Source organism: Leptonychotes weddellii, chromosome 4 (assembly GCF_054177405.1).
Source record: "Leptonychotes weddellii isolate Sample4059 chromosome 4, ASM5417740v2, whole genome shotgun sequence".
In the NCBI taxonomy this organism is placed as follows: Eukaryota; Metazoa; Chordata; class Mammalia; order Carnivora; family Phocidae; genus Leptonychotes; species Leptonychotes weddellii.
Genome location: NC_138372.1, coordinates 56,450,646 through 56,470,814, shown reverse-complemented (window position 1 = coordinate 56,470,814; position 20,169 = coordinate 56,450,646). Strand labels below are relative to the sequence as shown.

Sequence of the window (20,169 nt, the reverse complement as noted above, 5' to 3'; positions counted from 1 at the left end):
AACCGCCCCCCCCCCCCCCGCAACAGCTGAGTCTTCTAGGACCTAATAGGGCAATATCGAACTGAACCAACAGCAGTAGCAATCATAACCATAAACCACAATGACGAAACACTGTGTTAAATGTCACATATAGTATCTCATTTAATTACCAGTCGTATTAATCATCCCTATTTGATAGGGGAGGAAAAATAAGGCTCAGAGAGGTTAGAAAACTTGCCCAAGGAAAGTGTCAGAACAAAGCTTTGAATCCTGAGTTTTCTTACTCCCTGTAAGACATATGGAGTGTTTCTAAAATTTTATTATTTTCAGAAGTTTTTAACATTTTAAAGCCAAAAGTCTTGTTTGGAATTACTAGGCAATAAAATGTCTGATCTAAGTTTTGCTCCTACTTTTTTTTTTTTTATTGCTCTTTATTTAAAAACATAACCAGATGGACCTTGGTGTTTATATTGTCTGGTTGCTATTTAGTCTGAAAATAAACATTGGAAGTATATCATTAGCAACAGTGCTACTACTTTTTAAAAATATATCTTTAATAGAGATTAAATTATTTCAAATTGTGATAACATTAAAAATATATTGTAAAAAAAATTAAAGTGGGGCTTATAAGACCTCAAGATCTGGTGAACTATGCAAAGGTTGAACATTTTTTTTTTTTTACCAGAGAACGCTATTCACTTTGGTTAATCTTCATCTTTAACAGAAAAATGAAGCAATCATGCCTGATACTTTCTCTTTTCTTTCAAGTTCAAAAAAATATCATCACGTTTTCATTAAAGTTGTCTGCAGTGGAGGGAACCAGGTATAGGGCAGTCAATCAAAGTCTAAAATGCTGACATCATCTCTTTCACTGTCCTCATTTCCAGAGCCAGGAAACTGAGTTCTCCAGGGGAACTGACTTGCCTAATGTCACACAGCAAATTATGGTCAGAGCTGGACTTAGAAAATGGGGCTCCTAACTTAGTTGATACTGATGCCATGTCTTCCCCATCACCATTTTGGGGATTTGTAAGATTAGACCACTCAGTGCATTTCATTATTAGAACTCATAGACAGAATCCCTTCTGTTTATTTAAGAATATTCAATAAACATTTCTGGTGTCCCTGTGCCAGAGTTGAGGGTACTGGAGATACAATGACGAACAAGACCGGAAAGTTCCATTTCCTCTCCGTGCTTAATTCTAGCAGGGCAAGACAGACAGTGAGCAAGCAAGCAAGTAAGTGAACACAATAATTTTATACTGTTATAAGGGCTAAGAAAAAAGGAAATGACTGTGACAGAGCAGGAGTTGGGGTGTAACGCAAGAGACTTTGGTTTGAACATCCAGGTGGTTGAGCACGCCATTTGTCAAGATGGGAAACAGTGAAGTAGAAATAGATTAGACTCTGCACGTGAGTTTCAGAAACACTGCCCTCTACAATTTTATTCAGAGGACAAGCTGTATGTACATAGAACATGAAAGGACAGTTCCAGACAGTCTGAGATTAGATGTCAGTCATTATTTTGTGGGAGTTTTGCAAGATGGAAAAAACAGCAAAGGTATCAAGAAATTTAGAGGTATTGATTTAGTTTTTAAAGGATAAATTTCAAAAAAAAAATTTCAAATAAGCAGAGATAGAGAAAGCACTAAGTTGCTGTCACTAAGGGCATACACAAAAGCTTAGAAATACCTTAAGACTAATGAATTGAAGAGTTTGAAACACATGTTTTAATAATGAAAAATGAAAAATTAGGCAAAGGAGGAAGGTTATGGCCAGACTGCACTGAGTCTTGGATGCCCAGGAGTTTGGCCTTAATGATAATAGGAAATCAATGACTTTTTCTGAGGTAGGGGGTGAATCTTTAGGGATGATAAAAATACAACAATAGGAGGAGGTTACGGTATATGGGAATTTCAGGGTATGTACTAAATGTAGTCTACTTTTATTCACTATGGGATTAAGGAATAGGAAACTTGGTTTCCTATAGGCAGAAGAAGAATTTTAATGCAAGAATTATTTTATCCTGAATGAATCTCAGTCCATGAAAAAAAAAAAACAAACCTTTTTTTCTACCAAAGGCATTCCAGATGGTATTTTTCTTATAATTTTTAATAGCTACAAAGAGAGATCCAAATTAACAAACAGAACAATGTTGATTAAATAGCTTCTGTCTGGACTGATATTTTTCTCCATGGTGATAGACTTCCCACCCATTCTGATATCCTTTAAACCATTAACCTTGATATTTGTGGATTTCACATTTGGTGATTTATATGTTTCTTCCTTTGATGTTATCTTTTAATGGTCTCTCTATTTGTCACAGGAGCTGTTGGTCTCACTTGCCTAGGTTTAGTTGTATTTAACTGGAAACTCCAACAAGGCAAAGCAAATGAACACACATCAGAAAACCTTTGTTGCAGAACCTTCGATGAATCCCTGTGTGCTCATGAGGCAAGAAATTACCACGCTAAGGAATACTGTAACTGCCACTTAACTCAGGAAAACGAGATAAAGGTCATGTCCATTGTGGGGTCCAGAAAGGAAATGCCGCTTTTACAGGACAACAGCCATCAAGCAGCACTGGCCTCTGAGTCCACAGCCCTTGATGGATCATTTAGAAACCTGAAAGGTAAAGACCATGGGGCAGACAGCACTTTCTTCTGCTTTGGTGGCAGATTGCTGCAGTCAGGATTTTCAGAGCCTCCTGGGAATATGGCAGCTTTTAATGAAGCAGGCTTACTTACAAGATATTGTCCAAAGAGAGTTAGAAAGCTAAGGAATCATGAGCCTGGGGAAGTCCAACCTCAAACTCTGCCACAGCATGTAACAAGAACAATAAGTGAGTTGCCTTGTTTTAGAAAATCCCACTCTGTTTAAATTCCTCTGAAAGACATAATCTCCTTTAATTTTCTCAACAGTAGAATGCTCTAAAAATCATTGTGTAGCACCAATCTATCCTTCTTCTAAAGACACTAGATCTGTGTGTGTGTATGTGTGTGTGTGCGTGTGTGTTTGGGGTAAGGTGTAGATGAGGACTCCGCCACCCTCAGGAGCTAAGAGTAAGTATATCTTACGCCTGTTGGAAAGTGAATTTTGCGACCCAACACCTAACAAGTTTCTTTCTTTCTTTTTTTTTTTTTTAAAGAAAAGAAGGCTTTTAAATAGCAATATGCTGTTAAGATTTATGGGAGGCTGAGTATCGGCTTTTATTCCAACATTCTTCGAGCTCTAATGCCAATTCTGCAGTAAGGAACCTTCTCAGAGCATGACATGTTAGAAGAATGGGCCTTCTAATGCTAGTGATTCATTTCAGGAATGATGTCAAGACACACACTTTGCTTGCTGAGCTGTCAGGGATGATAACTTCCCAGTCCAGGGAAAGTCAGGACTTAATTCATCGTCCCATGTTGGGAGCCAAGTGAATCTGGCCGTGACATCTACCCACTGTACTTGGGCAATGTCAATATTTAGGCAGAGGCAATGAATTAAATGTCTTCCTTTTCCTTCCTGAATAGTAAGGTGATGCTTTCAGTCTCAGCAGTGAAAACTTTGACAGCTTCTCTGTAAAGAGGTTCCTGTCATTTATTTGAATTGGTTTACAATAAGCAGAGCTTTCTCTCAGAATATGAATGGTGGAGGTACTGCACCAAGAAATTCTCACCATGGGGATATGGCCCTTAAGATGGATTTGGGGACAATTGGAAAAGAATGAAACTGTATGTTATTTCATGTGTGGCATAAGGCAGGATGTGAATTTATTCCATTGCATTCCCCAGACTCCAGTTCTTACTAGTTTCTGGGGACTGATGATTTGACTCAAGAGAGGAATAGTCAAGAAAAAAAAATCTGCCATAGAAACCAGATCAGACTGGCTTTATTTTAGAAAGAAATAAGCACTTACCCTTTCAATAGAGTCACACCTCAAGCAGATGTTTAGCTTTGTCCAGTGCCTTAACTTCTCTGTGGGAAACTCTTATACTGAAGGGAATGTTGTCTCTTAACCATTTAAAACCCAGTCCCTTGTTTCACACAGAGAATACATTTGTTTGTCAAATCAATACATTTACTTTTAGGAAAGACTTGAAATTCTGCTACATGCCAGGCATTGTAGTGGAGATGGAGAGGACAGGTATTGGAGGTAAAAACAACCAAGGCCATATCTGCTTTAGAGCAGAAGTCAGTAAGAGTCAATGTCACTCTGATTATGTTTTCAAACTTGGAAGCACAGAATCACAGTATTTCAGGAGTAGGGGAGATTTAGAGATGATCTAGTCCAATAATTCTGAATATTTATCTTTGAGTCACAGAACTCTCTTAGAATCTGACCAAAGCTAAAATTCTTTCCCCAGAGTAATTTTATACACATATAAAATTCCTATCTAAGTCTTATCTCTTGATGCCTGTTGAGTAAATAGCTTCTCCAATGTTCCCCAGAAAGTTGAAGGCAAATCTTAAGAGTTAGATGCTAGTGTGAAGCTTAGCTCATGTCTTCCTTTCTATCTCTGAACAGAAATACTCCTTTCTTCCTCCGGATAAAACAAACAATTTCAGAAGACAAGAACACTGATAAGATGTAGTTTTAAACCTAATATGCGTTGTCGTTAGAGGATAGGGTTTAGTGTCAGACAGACCTGGGTCAAGTTCTGCCCATATCATTAGTGGACATGGGATGGGGGGAAAGCATTTCACCCCTCTAAGCATCTTTCCTCATCTGTAAAAGGGATAGGACGAAAGGACTTGTCCAGTGGATCAGATCTCCTATGAATATTAAACGAGATAATGAAGGTACAGTACTTAGCACAGTGCCTGGCTCTTAGAAGATGCTTAATTAATGGTAAATGTTACTATTATTTTTGTCATTAGTATTATTTAACAGGTATCATTAATATCATATTAACATGTACCATTCAAAATTCACAGATAGAGATTCCTACAATATAGATCAGGCCATATTCCAAAATACTCATTCATTTAACAAACATTTAATTAATCGTATATTAAGTGATGGGAAACAAAACAGGTATGGTCTCTGATGAAGCCGGTAGTATCACAGGTATTTCTTTTTCGTTGTTGAAGGTAGCTTGTGTTCGAAACCTAAACACTGCCCAACATAGTATCATGTTCTTCCTAATATTTAGTTCCAGCTGGGAAATTAATGCAGAAAAAAAATTGTGATGGCCATTTGAAAAGAGCTTAAATATTATTCATATTTAAACTTAACTCAACCGACAACTAATGTAAAGATGTACAACTATGAATGTTTTTATTTCTAATTCTGTAACTTTCAAATCAGCATCACAACGGATTAGGATGTGGCCATAAAGAGTAGCTTTGTAAACACACTGCCCGAAGTCTTTTGTGGGTTTGGTTAAAAATTAGGAAGTATTCAAGAATTGCCATAATCAGAGGAATCATTTTTGCACCTTTCATTAGGTTTCTAAGCATCTGTTTGGTTGGGGTAATAAAACTCAGTTCAGTCTTGAATTTCTGCATTTCTTGTTCAGCAGATATCAACAGTGACACATTTAGTAGAAGATATGCAACATCCGCTTCAATGTTGGCAAGAGAAAGTTTTGAAAAGCATTTAACAAATGAATCATGGCAGCATCCAATAGAAAAAAAAGACAATGGCTTACAACCTCATAGGCAGAGACATTTTATTACAGGCTCATCATCCAAGCCTTGTGGGCCCGAGGAACACTGTGTACAAAAGATCTTACAAAAACATAGATCAAAATATGATGATCCTTATGGACTGTTAAGATGGAGCGGGCCTAGCTATTTTCAGCCAAACAATTCTCTTATCTGTAAGTATGTGCCCTGTGATCAATTTCAAGATTATGTGGAAGAAAAGAAGTCAAATTGTCAGGAACGTTCAAAGGCCAAGAAGGAGCAAATCCAAATTAACAGTGCAATAGAAAAATTCCTTATGAGTGAGGACAACATGGAGTTATCAAGGTTATCGACAAAAATCAAGAAAACATATTCCCCTAAGAGGGTTAGCTTCTGTGATCCCAATTTAGTAGAAAAAAATAGTTTGGTGATGTCATCTAAAACATCAACCCACTGGAAACAGCAGAAAAATCAAAGTAACCACCTGACCAACTTGGATCTCAAAAAATGTGGCAATCCTCAGGAGGGAAACAAAGGAAGAAAATGGCCTACTGATCCACAGATTCTGAAAAAGAAGAGAACCCATCAATCTGACCTCAAAAGGAAAATTAAAAAGCCAAATTCAAGGGTAAAAGTAAACACACACCCTTTTAGAAAAGTCAAAGTCCATCCAGAAAAATCCTTGCCAGATCTCCCAAAGAAATGTAAACAAGCATTGTTACTGCCAAATAAATTACCTAAAGCTTCTCAGAGAGAGGCCAATATAAACCTTGTGTCCTCCGCAGATTTTCCCCAACAGCCAGAGAGTAACAACTATGTTAAACTCACTTCAGAGAGTATGCCTCTCAAACACGCTCCAAAGCAGACCCCGTATTACCAAAAAAACACTAAAAAGACTCTTCTGCTCAGTGCTAATGACTTACCTGTAGTCACCCAGAGCTCCAGGGAAGGCAACTGTCACCCTAATGGCCTCATTCCTGATAGCAGTTCATCAACACTGCCTCTGCCCACACCCATCATAGCTGAACACAGGCATTCAAGCTCTCAATTTGCAACTGAGCAAACGGTAGGTGCAACTCCCCTTGCACTGGAAGTGCCTAGGTCTTTACCAGCTATTTGGGAAAACATAGAAAGTGATGCTTTACCACCCAACATTTCCAGGGGGTCTATTGACCAAGAGGCAACAGAGCCCACTGAGCACATGGAGCAGGACAAATCAAAGACCGTTGAGCCAAATCAGTTTTCTTTGTCCCTAGGGAATCAAACACAACTTGTAGGTGTCCACAAGACTGACACCAATAAGGAACATACTTTAAATCAAAATGAAACTTTAAAACATGTAGAGCAACACTCAAGTCATGAACAACTTGCTAATGAGGAAAAAATGTTAATGACCAAATGGAAAATACCACATCAAACTGCGGAAGGTTGTATCATGGATGAGGGAAATGACGTCGGAATAAAACTTCCTCAATCAGAAACTGAGGATTCCTCTCTCATTTCCTCTGACACACAAGCCACGGGCGACCTAACTTTGATGAAGGCAAATTCTACCCCATACCAAAACAGAACAGAGATTCCCAAAGAAATCAGTGCTTCTCTTAGTACTCAAGCCATTTGGAATCTAACTAATAGCAGCAAAAGAAAAATTGATGGCACAAATGCATTGCCCGTAGATGATGGCACCGGAACACTACAGATACAGATATTAGGGAAAGAAGAGGAAAAAATGCCCCATGAAAACAAGGCAGATTCTAGTACATTAATTGGGACTGCACAGATGACCTTAAAAGGCAGCAGAAAAGAAATGCAGCAAATTTGGGAAAATGGAGAAAGTGAAAAACATATGTTGTATGATTCAAGCTCTGCTGAGGCTACTATTACAGCTAAGGATTTGAGTATCACGTGTTCCCCTGAAGCTGAAAATAGACCTTCTCGTAGCGAAATAGATCTTCGAGTTAACTGTAATATGCAAGATTTAGGCGAAGTTCAAAATACTCAACCAGATAAAGATAACAGTGCACATAAAGAAGGTGCAGGGACAGTGGGACACAGCAAGTGCTTTCCTCCTTACCGGAATTAAAAGACATTAGTTTTGAGGCAAAAAATAAGGTGCCTCTAATTCCTAGAAGAATAAATGAAGCTGAAAACTCTGCTCCAAAACCTACACTGTATCCACCATCTGCCGATTACGCTGATCCGTTACCCTTACAGGCAGCACTCAACTAATAATCATTTTCTATTTTAGCTTTCTTCAAAAGGACACACAAACACCTCCTAGTCTTCACAGGTATTCCAAATGCATTATTTTGGAGGAAAATTCCTCAGTAGCTCTCTGTTATCAATGAAATAAAAGTACATGACTGAATATAATGCAAAAATCAAAGATGGAGCCACAAGATTAGGTTTGACACAATTAACTGAGTTTGCTTCTCTAAGGAATGGAAAAATGGGAAAGAAAAGTTTTGCCTAGTTCTGGAAAAGAAAGCAAACATTAAAAAAAAAAAAAAGCCTTAAGCAAATGAAAGATTAAATAAGAAAAAAAGTACTTGAACAGATTTACCCTTGATGTTTATTTTATGGAAATTACTATACACATCTCAATTAGTGGTATTACAATATTGCTTTCTACAAAGATGATTATATATTCATATTTGTGCCTGATCTGTTTTCTTAATTATGGTATGAAAATAAAAATTGAGCTTTGTTTGTTAACTGTAGTCTAGTTGATATGCATATTGGTATATTTCAACCATTTGCAACTGCTCTGTTGACAATTATCCTAGATCTTAAGTAGAGATTTTAAAACCTGTTATTTCTCTAAGAGAAAAAATTAAGGATTTCCAAGGGTTGTAGGCTATTTCTGTAAAACCTGTAAAATCCTCTAAGTCCACTAGGTGGGGATCTCGGCTTCAATCATTTTAGGAGAACAAATGGGGCTTCACGATCAACACAATGGATCCTGAACAAAGGGAATTTTAACACGCTTTATTGCCAATTATTATTAACTTAAGATTTTGAAAACTAAATAACCTATTAGTATGTAAGCTTTCAAGGTTTGCTCTCTTGAGTTTAGCATGTCACTATTGTTTGGTGTGAGTACTCCTCCTTGTGCACAGGAATTAAATGTCCTTATAAATATGACATTTAAAAGCAATAGTAGAATAAGCATCTCTTATTCAAAGCCACACTTATTGGAAAGATAGAGGTATACTCAAACAATTTTATTTTTGATATCCCAGTAAAACATCAAAAGCATACCTTCATGGTATAGAATATTTTACTTTTCCTCGTGGGAAAAAAAGGTAGTATTCTCTCTTCCTCTATCTATATCTAATATATTTTTACATATTTTATATATTAATATAGTTTCTAATATATTTCTATATAACAGGATCTTTATATCTACATTTGGCAATATTGTACAGCTTAAAAGCCTACAGAACAATGTAAATATTGCTTACATGCCCCGCCTATCATCTGTTTTCTTTCCTATTCAGAATTGCCAGCAAATGATGTAACTTTCTTATTTTGAAACTCCCTAACCTTATTCCCTCTCTTCTTTCTGTTTTCTCCCTGGATTCAAAATTTCCGTGCTTTTAACTCCAACTCCTCTCCCCTCTATTTTTGTTCAGCCTCTCTGCCTGAGCTTAGCTCCTATGCCATCTGTCTGCCTCCCCTGATTCCACTTCATTTGGTGAAGCGCCTTTAAGGTGAGAAGAGCATCTCTGCCAACTTCTTGCACAATAACTTTATTCTAATTGACCGTTCCCTGAGTTTTGTAGACCAGGTTAGTTTTTTTAATCTCTGGGTAGCTATGTTTCCTTTCTTCCTTTTCTATGCTTTTTTTTTGCGCCTTCGCCTTACTGCAGAGTGCTTGGCTTTGTTCTCTCACTGCCAACAATATCTGTGATACCTAACGGCCTAAGGAGAACTCTGGTCACTAGCTGATTCTCAGAGGGCGGTGATGACTGCTCTCCTGGGCTACTTCCTCTTTTCCATCTCCTAAATCCAGTCTTTCACCTCCTTAGAATGTTGTTTCCTTTGAAGTAGTTCTCAAAGTTTACCCTTGCTCCTGAATCCCCATGGTAACCATTGTAGTCTTTGTGTTGTAATCAACTGGATTAATGCAATAGCAGCCCAGCTGGACGCTCTGACTTCAGTGTCTTTGGCTCCCGTTTCAGCCTACTAGTTCTCTGCCTTTACTGGGCACAAATCACCTGAGGTGCTTGTTAAATGCAAAGTCCCAGGCTCCATCCCAGACATTTTGATGCAGTAGCTTTAGAATTGGGCCCCAGAATCTTCGTTTTAACAAATATTCCTGGGTAAACTGGAGCATGTAATGTGCAGCCCACACGTTAAGAAACAATGCTCAACTATCCCAATCACACTAGAAGATAATTCAGTGCCTGTCTCACTATAGGAACCACATAAAATTCTTTGAGTAAGTTATCAAATCTTTTCATATCAAATTCAGATGAATTTTCCAAAAAAATTACTTTCATCATATTTCTGCACTGCTTTAGAGACAAAAAAATAATTGCCTGGGACTTCATATCCAAATTCCCTATTCTGGTTTCCAAAGCTTTCCAAGATCTAACAGGACTTTTTCCCACCTCTTGCGGTTTTCCAACCAGCATTTTCCATTTCCTATAGGCTGCTGTTCTCACTGCCCTCTTCCACCTTTGTAGGTCTTGACTAAGAAGACATGCATAGGAGATAATAATGTGGTTCAAATTCAAGGAGTGAGGCAAAGACAAATATGTAAGGAAAGAATGAGTAGTGAAGTTGATAACCTAGAAGCAAGGACCAGGAGAGCATGGTGTTATTGTCTCAGATCTAAAGGTGAACTTGTTTCAAATGATGGTATAGAGATCTAACTCCTCACTGGCTACAGGGTTCCCATAACTAATAAGTCTCTTCCTTGTGTCCTTTCTCTCAGTGAATTTGCACACTTCTCTTTGCTTGGACTGTTTTTCTCTCTCACCAACCGCCCCGCCCCCCTTCATTCAGCAAACTCCTATTTATGCTTGTGATCTTTGCTGAAGTGTCACTTCTTCCAGGAAGCCTTTCTTGACCTACACTATCTCTTTGTCCCTCACTTGCCCATTCCTTTAGCATGCATTCTCATCTAATCTTGTTTTCCTCATTTTGGCTTGTTACTATAAAATTATGTGTTTATTCAACTAATCTCCACTTGGCTACTAGGCCTTACTGAGGTTCCATGGAGAGCACGTCTCCATTGAATCCCCAGCACTTGTTCCTGGGGCTGTGTAGAGAAGAGACTCAATAAATGATTGTTGAAGGAAAGAATGAAAACTAGCCCATTGTTTCCCTTCTCCTCACCACTGAGCCTACTCACACCGTGAAGACCTTACTGGGTGGGCACTACGCTGATGTCTCAGGCACGTCACATCCAGCAGCTCAACTTCATAATGCTGAGATGGAAAGCACAGCCAAGCCAGGGCCCACCTGTCTGGCAAGCCCAGATACAGCTGGCTAGTCGGAGACTTTTTTTCCTACTATGCTTTCCCCCCATCCTTCTCCCTGCATTCCAGAGCCCAGGCCTTGGTCTGACTGGCTTTGCTGCCTAGCAATAAAACTTTTCCACTAAGCACTTGATTTTTGGGCTCTTGGTATTTTTTTAAAACTTTAAATGTACCCTCCTTTGGCCCTAATCTGGTTCTCTTATTTCCTAACCTGTTATTTGTGACATCCATTCTAGCCCCCCAAAATGCTTTTAGAAGTAGCTAATAACTTGCTTTTATCTCCAAATGAAAACTTCCGTATGTCCCTTATTTATAATCATAATCATGAAGATCTTGTCCATTAATAAAAGCAAAAGGGATTCCCTCGACTGTTTGTTACACTTAATGTTATATATACCAAAGAGAGAAGGAAATTCCAGATTAGCTTTTTTGACACACTTATTCCTAGAAAATATGCCTGAGGTTTGTATTGAAAAATAAGGAAAACTTTTCCCAAACTATTTTAGGTCATATAATTTTCAAGACAAAATTTTTTTGGACACTGAAATTCAGATGAGGGGGTTGGAGGCTTTGATAAGCAATAGTGGTACTTGTTCATTTACTCAACCAATATTTTTGAACATCTACTAGGGATGGTTCTAGGTGCTGAGGTTATAGGAGCAAACAAAACAAAACAAAAAGTCCCTGCTTTCTGGTAGTGAGAGAAGATTCAACACCAATAAATACATAATCTGTCAAATGGAATGGTCAGGAGAAGAGGTTATTTCTTTTGAGATTACTCAATCCACATGCCATAAGGTTATTTCTTTTGAGATTACTCAATCCACATGCCATAATAATCTTTATTTTTCTTCTTAAGAATCTCCATGTATACTTGTGGGATTGGGTAATGACTTGGTCTGGGTTTTGCTGTTAGAAAAAAGAAGGGGGGACTTTGCTTTCTCCTTCCAAAATCTGGCCTGGGGCTTATTCTATTTCTCCTTTGGCGGGGTACTTCCTGAGTTAACAACAGCTACACTTTTGTGAACTAATGTGAACTAGTTCCCTCTACTCAGAGCAGAAGAATCAATGTGGGCTGACATCAAAACACAAGGATTTCAATGAAAACAAAACATGCTGGCAGGGAGAGTCTTAGACACTGTACTAAACCGTGTTATCAGGAGAGAAGTTGTGGAATCTCCTCCTTTGTCATTCTCTGAGAACAAAGTAGACATCAAAATGCCTGGCACAGATAAGAAGAATCCTTTCCCATAGAAAAGTGGTTTGAGATTTCATTCTGGGATTATAGGAGTGTAACCCTTAATATTCTTAGATCTATGATCATATTTAAATTTTTTTTCACTATTTACATATCCTACTTTACTTATTCCTTCCATAGGATCGATCCCTCCATCTGTGCTCTTAACCACTTTATCACATAACCACTTAAAGAGTTAGGGGAGGACTAGGACAAGGTCTCCGGACTCCTGCTTGAGCCGGTGCTACTAAAGACCACTTGTCTTTAGTGGTCCTCATGGCGAAAAGCCAACACACATCCATCTGTGCCAAGCTTCTTTCTTCGGAAAATGACTAAGTATGGTTCAAGCATAGTTAATAAAATTGCAGCTGAGATGAGACTGTGAGTCATCTGTCATACCCTGGTCTCTCTTTTGCTAATCAGTTGTGAGAAACATTTCAAAATCAGAGAGCTGCAGCAAAGAAATATGAGATCCTCAGACTTCTTGAGGCAATTAGAGACTACAGAGCAGAAGGCAAATCAGTCTTCCTGCCTTGACAGTCTTAAAATACACACTGGAAGTAGACTTTGGAGTTACACTATTTGGGACAGGTTTTGACCATAACACATTTTCTAAGAGGAAATAAAAATTACTCACTTCAGGACATGCATTCCACCCTCGCATCAGCAGAGATGATATGGGCTTGGGGACGGAGTAGCCAATGGGAGGTCTGATATGGTGGTAAGCCATGTCGGCTGCAGCAGCCGCTAGGAACCAAATTGATCATGTCAGTTCTGAAATCCACATGTTTGCTTCAAGAAACATATGAACAGACAACAAAAAGTCATCAAAAATCAATCTGTGCAACATTAGCGGAGACTCAAAGATAGCTCTCTGCTGTTTTTTTTTAACGCTTAAGCAAAATGTTGGATAATTTGATACTATAGGTTAGTCTTTATAATTGTCCACTCATTCAGTTGTTCATTCAACAAATTGTGAGCAGAGGGAACATAAACAAGATCAAAGAAGCATACAAAAGAACATACAAATAGCAAGCAGTTTGGTGTGTGTGTCTGAAGTATAGGGTATATGCGTGATGTTATAGGAAGTAAGGACTGAAAGGCAAATTGGACCAGACTGTACAATGTCATAAATCCCAGGAGAAAGAGCTTATATTGTACTTAGCAAGACGTGGGGAGCCACTGAACTTTGTAGTTCAGAAAGCACCCATATCACTTGGACAAAATAGATTATTTTTTAAGCTTAAATTATCATTACTGGTTATAAGAATTTTCGGATTTTAAGATTTAATACTTATAAAGTAGTTATTATTTGCTAAACTTTGTTAGATACTTCAAATCCATCATTTTAGCTAATAACCCTCATTGACTGAATTCCCTAGTGTTACCCATCTGCTTGGATTTCTGAATATTGCTCACCTCAAACTCCCCATTACAGTGTTGGGATTCTTGGGACTTTGCTGTAGATTCCTGACTGTTGCATATTTTCCTGTTCTACAACCAGTGATTTCTGTAACTCTCTTGGAAACCAAGTTCATAGCTACTTTTACTGAACATATTTTGTATCAGGCAGCATGGTAGATACGTACATAAGCTTTTTCAAACCTCCTAACAATCATTCAAAGTAGGTATTTCTCTGTGTGTGCGTGTATGTAACTAGTTTTTAATTTGTGAAAAAATTAAATATAATTAGTAATTGGTGTAGCCTCTTGTTCCAGATTCCACGCTCTCTTCAACCACTTCACTTTGAAAATACTTTGTAAACAACACCTGAAGCTCTTTTTATTTCTCAGAAAAATTGCTCTGCACCAGTGGGAGGCTAAAGTTCCAGGTTGTTGACTTCCTATCTTCTAGGTTGTGATGTCATCAACATCTGTCTGTACCTTAATAACTTTTCTGATATGACCTATAACTATTACCTCTCTTCCACTAAAGTTTGCTCCAATTCAATCCTGTTTATACATCTAATTTAGTGAAATTATATGTAATATAACTTAATCAACATTTTGCATTATGGATCAGTCAGAATTACTATCTAATTTTGACAAATGTAACATTTATACCTGTTTTCTGTAGAATTTCAGAAACATAATTAGAATAAAATCTTATTCAGAAAGGATAGTTGTTAAATAATTTTGAGTATTTCTTATATATTCTTTTTATCATTGAGCTCATGCCCAATCAAATATATGATTATGTAATATTTTTCCCCTAAATATCAACATTTTTCCAAGTTATTAAAACTTCAGGTTAACATATTTTTAATAACTCTGTATTCTGTATGACTTACTTAATCATTCCTCAGTTTTAGGTTGTTCAAATTTGGGCATAAACACTTCTAAGTATATCTTCTTCAGTATGACTTTCCCAGTTTCACAAACTGTTCATGATATATTTTTTAAAGATTTTATTTATTTATTTGACCGAGAGAGAGAGAGAGAGAGAGAGCACAAGCAGGGAGAGCAACAGGCAGAGGGAGAGGGAGAAGCAGGTTCCCCACAGAGCAGGGGGGACTCTGGGATCTTGACCTGAGCTGAAGGTGGTCGCTTAACCAACTGAGCCACCCAGGCGCCCTGTTTATGATATTTTGAGGGGTGAGATTAACATGTCAAAGGGCATAACTGAAGACTTTTGATACATACCGATAAACTGTTTTTCTAAAGAGTTGGACTAATTTATACTCTCAATCGCCAATGTGTGAGACTTTTCATTACATCTGCACCAGTATTAGGCTTTCTCATTTTATGAAAGATTTTGCTAATCTGAGAGGTAAATACACCAGCTCATTTCTTGTTGGTTAAATTTTGTTCTTTGATGAATAATGAGGCTTACTATTTTCCTGAATATTTATTGGTTATTTGTATTTAAAATTTTAAGTTCACTTTGCCGGCCTGGTATTTTAATATTTCCTTGGAACCGCAGTCTAAATGCACCATGTTTCCAGATTGAGGGCAGTCAGAAATTCCATTTCTGCTTTTGTTTTCAATGTCATTTACAGAATATTTGCACTGTCACATTTGCCAACCGTATCTAGCCACTTTCAGCTACAGTTACAGTTGCTGACACTAAGAAAACAAAGAAACAAAAGACTGGTCCAAACATCCTTAGCAAACTTAACATGATTTACAAAATGTGTCTTGTGTCACAAAAAACTAGGTATGTTAGATTTCTCCCATCGGCTGCTCTTGATGATTTTTAATTCTTTTTGGAATGAGGTCAATAAATAAGCAAACAGATTAACGAATGCTTAATGATCATTGATCTTCAAACTCTACTTTTTCACCTTATGACCATTTGGATATTGTTGAGCCGGTGCAGCTTTAAGCACATAAACCAGTGTAGTGAACACATTTAAACTAATTATACATATCCTAATGGGTGGGGAGGGGCTATTCAGGAAGTGAGTTAAACTCAGATGCAGGTGCCAAATGTCTCCTCTGAAACCCTTTTAGACTCTGATATCAAGTCTATAAAGTTACTTGTTTGCTTCTTGGCACTGTGTCTGGAAAATCAGTTTAAGATGAACGATACTTAATTCTTCATTATTCAAAGTAGATTCTGCGAGTCCTTGGCATCTCCTTCTCCCTTTTGCTTTGTGCACTCTTGGCAGTGATAACTACTCATTAGCACCTCCGCCAGAAAGTGGGCAATGCAACATGAGGGGTCATGGAATTGAGATTTGTCACCTTTGAGAGTACTTTGTCAGTCTTGCCTAAGTGGCCATGCTACACCAACAGCTGGGAAATTTTCTGGTATTCCAGATTCAGGAAAGAGACTGTCAGCCCATTAATCAAGTGTTTTACCTTGATTGCTACATAAGATATGTTAAATGATTTATGTACATATTGGTTTCTGCTTTTACAAGTGAAACTTTGCTATAAAAAAGAATAAGGCTAAATTTAAAAATATCAATAACTATTTATTGAGCACCTACAATTTCTTCAGCACTGTGATAATTATCAATGATTTAGCGAAACTTGTAATCAAGATTCTAGAGTAGGACTGTCTAATAGAACCTTTTACAATGATGGAAATCTTCTGCAGTGTTCAACATGGTAGCATACACCTATTAAGCACTTAAAATGTGGCTATTAAGCACTAAAAAGGTGTGACTGAATAACTGAATTTTTACTTCAATTTCAGTTCATATAAATTTAAATTTAAATAGCCTCGTGTGTCTAGTAGCTTCCATAGTGGACTGCACAATTCTAGAGCATAGCTCTTACCCACTCTCATTATCCTGAATGAGACTTAAACAAGATTTTGTGAGTCAGCCTCAAAGGTTTATAGAACCATGGTATTGATTTGTGGATTCAAGTTCTTTATTGTTTATTAATACTTTATCAAGAAAAAAAGGGTATTACTAGAGATCGTCAACAGGCATTCAGTACAACATGTGCTAACCTTCATTCATTCATTCATTCATGTGACCAAATGTATGCAACATTCCATGTGAGTGATGATAAACTAAGAAAAAAATAAAGTGTTAGGCTTTTCAATAAATTTGGTAAATGAATGAATAATCATTAAAGAGATGAATTACTGGATTTTCACTGCTTTTTATGGTTCAATCACAAATTCAGAAAGGTGATCCTTTTTTCCTAAATGCTCTTTTACACCCTCTTTTCCTACATTACATCTAGGTCCCTTAGGTCTTAGCTTAAAGAACCGTCTCTGGGTGCCCTTCTTATGTACTCCCACAGCACCTGATAGTACAATAACATACATTATATTATACTTAATTTCCCATTTATTTGCTTGCCTTTGTAAATAGATCACAAGCTCCTTGAGCTCAGGAACTGTATCTTTTCACCATTGTATCTCCTGTGCTTAGCACAATGACAGGAAGTTAGTAGGCACCCAACTGATACGCACCAAATGAATCAATAAATGAGACAGTTCAAAATATGATTTCACTGGAGATCGTATTTTGGTCATGGTATAGAGGACTCAGTAAACATTTATTGTACAAATAAATAAGGATTATGGATTAATGCCAATTAATATCTTGCTCATTATTATGTCTTTAGGACAGAGCACAAGAAACACCAGAGCACAAGAAACACCATGGAATGAATATGTTTAGTTTAATATTAAATTATGACACAATTAGGTAAATTATTGAGATCTTGTGGCATATTTAGTTCATAATCTCATCTTTTTTTTCAGAACATTTGGGGAGGGGGCTTTTATAAACTGAAACAGTATGACTATTAAGAAATGCCCTCGGGGCGCCTGGGTGGCTCAGTCGGTTGGGCATCTGCCTTCAGCTGTGGTCATGATCCTGGGGTCCTGGGATGGAGTCCCACTTAGGGCTCCCCGCTTGACAGGGAGTCTGCTTCTCCCTCTACCCTTCTCCCTCTGCTTGTGCTCTCGCTCTCTCTCATGTTCTCTCTCATGTCCCTCTCTCAAATAAATAAATAAAATCTAAAAAACAAAATAAAAAAACACAAAAAAGAAAAACAAGAAATGCCCTTCACAAGGAAATGTGGGGGCCTAATTTCCAGGAGGCTTTGCTTTTAACTCTATGAGAGATCCTGATTAAGCTAATTTGCCTCTGTGAGTATTAATTTTTGAACATGTAGATGAAGCAGTGAGGACTTTGTGTAATGGTGATAAGCATGGGCTTTGGGGACAAGGAGCCATGCACTTAAGTCTTGACTGTCCCTCTTACTAGCATGTGATGTTGAGCATATATCTTATCCTAATAGAACCTAAACCACAGGTTATTGTTAGAATTAAAGGAGATGGTGTACAGAGAGCATCTGGCACATTGTTGGTTCTCAATAACTGTTAGCTGTTGTTGCTGTAATTATTATCATCTACAGAGCTAAGGGTTTCACTGATCCCTTCTAGTCTGAATCTAGAGAACTAGATATCAGAAACATTGTATATTTTCTGTTCTGTTTAGACCAGAAATCATAGTTCTTTTGAGTTTTTTTGGGAGTATGAATACTAAGTAAAAGATTGCATTGAGTTACTGCAAATTACAAGGCTACAAACCATCTCATCTGTCACCAGCCCCAGCTCATAATGTAATATGGCCACTGTGGAGAGGATGACTATGCAGCTCTTCATGGTGAATTTAATTAGCTATATTGCTTATGGATAAATTGGTACTAGATTCTGAATTCCTAAATTAAACTATCACTCTTATGTTATATAAAAATAAATCTAGGCATCTGTATAAAAAAAGAGCAATAAAGTACAGTATTTTACTTGTAAGTTTGACTAAGATAAAACTGCTAGAATGTTTTTTATTTGTTTTTTTTTTCTTTAAGTTTTGATTGTGTGTATGTGTGTTTTAAAAAACACAATTGATTCTACCTCATTGTTTTTATGGGTTGGGCTGTGGTGAAACAAAGCGAATGCCGACCACTCTCCCAGCAAGAGCTGAGACACATTCTTGGTTAAACTGACACTTCTCAATGATGTATCACCACAGCATATAGCATCTGAGAGAGACCATGAGATTGCAATCTTGAGATTGCACTAAGAATGGCTTAATTTTTTATACCACATCCCATTCTCATTACAGACTGTCAGAAGAATAGATTAATTTGCACCAGTGTCTATTCTCATTGCAATCTTTGTCAGTGTAATGAACTATTGGAATGTTAATATCAGCTATGTTCATAGAAATATCACCATCCATTGGACCGATTTGATCTTTCCAGTGATCTGTGTAGTGATTGGCTGGCTCTACTCTTTTCAGTGATAAAGTGATAAAGATTAGCACAGCAAACACAGGATTTCAGAACTTTTCACCCGCTCCTATTTTCCTATTACTTGTCCAAGCATAGTCCATATCATCAATGTGCTTACGCCTTTTAAGGTTATTTTATTTAGGATGCTTTAGGATCCTAATCGTATGTGGAGAAGAACATAATCATCTAATATTTAAACAGGGGTAGCAAACACAAATGGCTACAAATATGGGATCCTGTGATATAACTGTGTCTTTAAATGTACTTAAATTCTTATTTTTTACAATCATATGTGAAACAAAAAAATTTGCAAGCCATATTTGGCCCCTATATTACAGTTTGCAACTCTGAGTTAAAACCTCAATATGAAGTCTCACCAAAATCTGGCTAGAGTGAATTGGCAGATGTTCTTAATTTGCTGCCACATCCGAGACTTAGATACAGCTTGGCATTCAGGAATCCCAGGACACAGAATTGAGTCTCCTTGTGAACCAGCTGGCATCACATAGGAAGACAAAAGGAAAACAAGAGGCTTTCTTCTTTGGCCTCAAACTATAATCTGAAAGTGATCCACAAAATTTCGTACCTGGTTATAAGGGAATGGGATTGGATAAAATACATATTGATGGATTAATTTATCCTAGATTTGTTCTTTAGTTTTTCATGATATATCAGAGGAGACAGACCCAGGAGGGACATAAAATCTGGGAAGCAGGTGTTGGTTTCTTTCTCTGAAATGTATCCAGTACAGCTCTTGTTTGCCAGGTCAGACCAGCTCCTTTTTCATCTTGCCTGGTTCTTCTCTCTCTGCTTGGCTTCACACCTTGGCTTCTTCTCTGCCTAATCTTGTCACTTCTCTCACAAATCTGCTTTCTCCCTGGATCCATCATCCTCCTTTTGGCTCAGCCAGAAGCCTGGAAATTAACCCTGACTCCTCCCTCTCCCTTGTGCTCCCACCTCAACCCATGGGCAAATCCCATTCAAATTTCCCACAACCGGCCTCTCCTTTCTCTTCTAAAGCCACTACCCTAGTTAAGGTTTTATACATCCTTATCTAGATTACCTGGTCTCCTTGCCCTTGGTTTCAAGCCTCTTCAATCTAGACTTTGCTTTGTAGCAAGAAGGAGTTTTGAAAATAATA

The 20,169-nt window shown here is 37.6% G+C and overlaps 2 protein-coding genes across 2 annotated transcripts in view; one reads left to right on the top strand and one right to left on the bottom strand.

Moving 5' to 3' along the window:
* LRRC53 (leucine rich repeat containing 53) overlaps positions 1-8,249 on the top strand; it is a 14,361-nt gene extending 6,112 nt beyond the window's left edge. The window contains 3 exon segments of the mRNA XM_081816792.1: positions 2,306-2,821; positions 5,490-7,640; positions 7,643-8,249. Of these exon segments, the coding sequence (XP_081672918.1) occupies positions 2,306-2,821; positions 5,490-7,640; positions 7,643-7,824 (2,849 nt within the window). The 3' untranslated portion in view covers positions 7,825-8,249.
* Positions 1-20,169, bottom strand: part of TNNI3K (TNNI3 interacting kinase) — a 280,406-nt gene that overhangs the window by 68,057 nt on the left and 192,180 nt on the right. Inside the window, exon 21 of the mRNA XM_081818637.1 lies at positions 12,959-13,068. Within this exon, the coding sequence (XP_081674763.1) occupies positions 12,959-13,068 (110 nt within the window). The remainder of the gene's footprint in view (positions 1-12,958; positions 13,069-20,169) is intronic.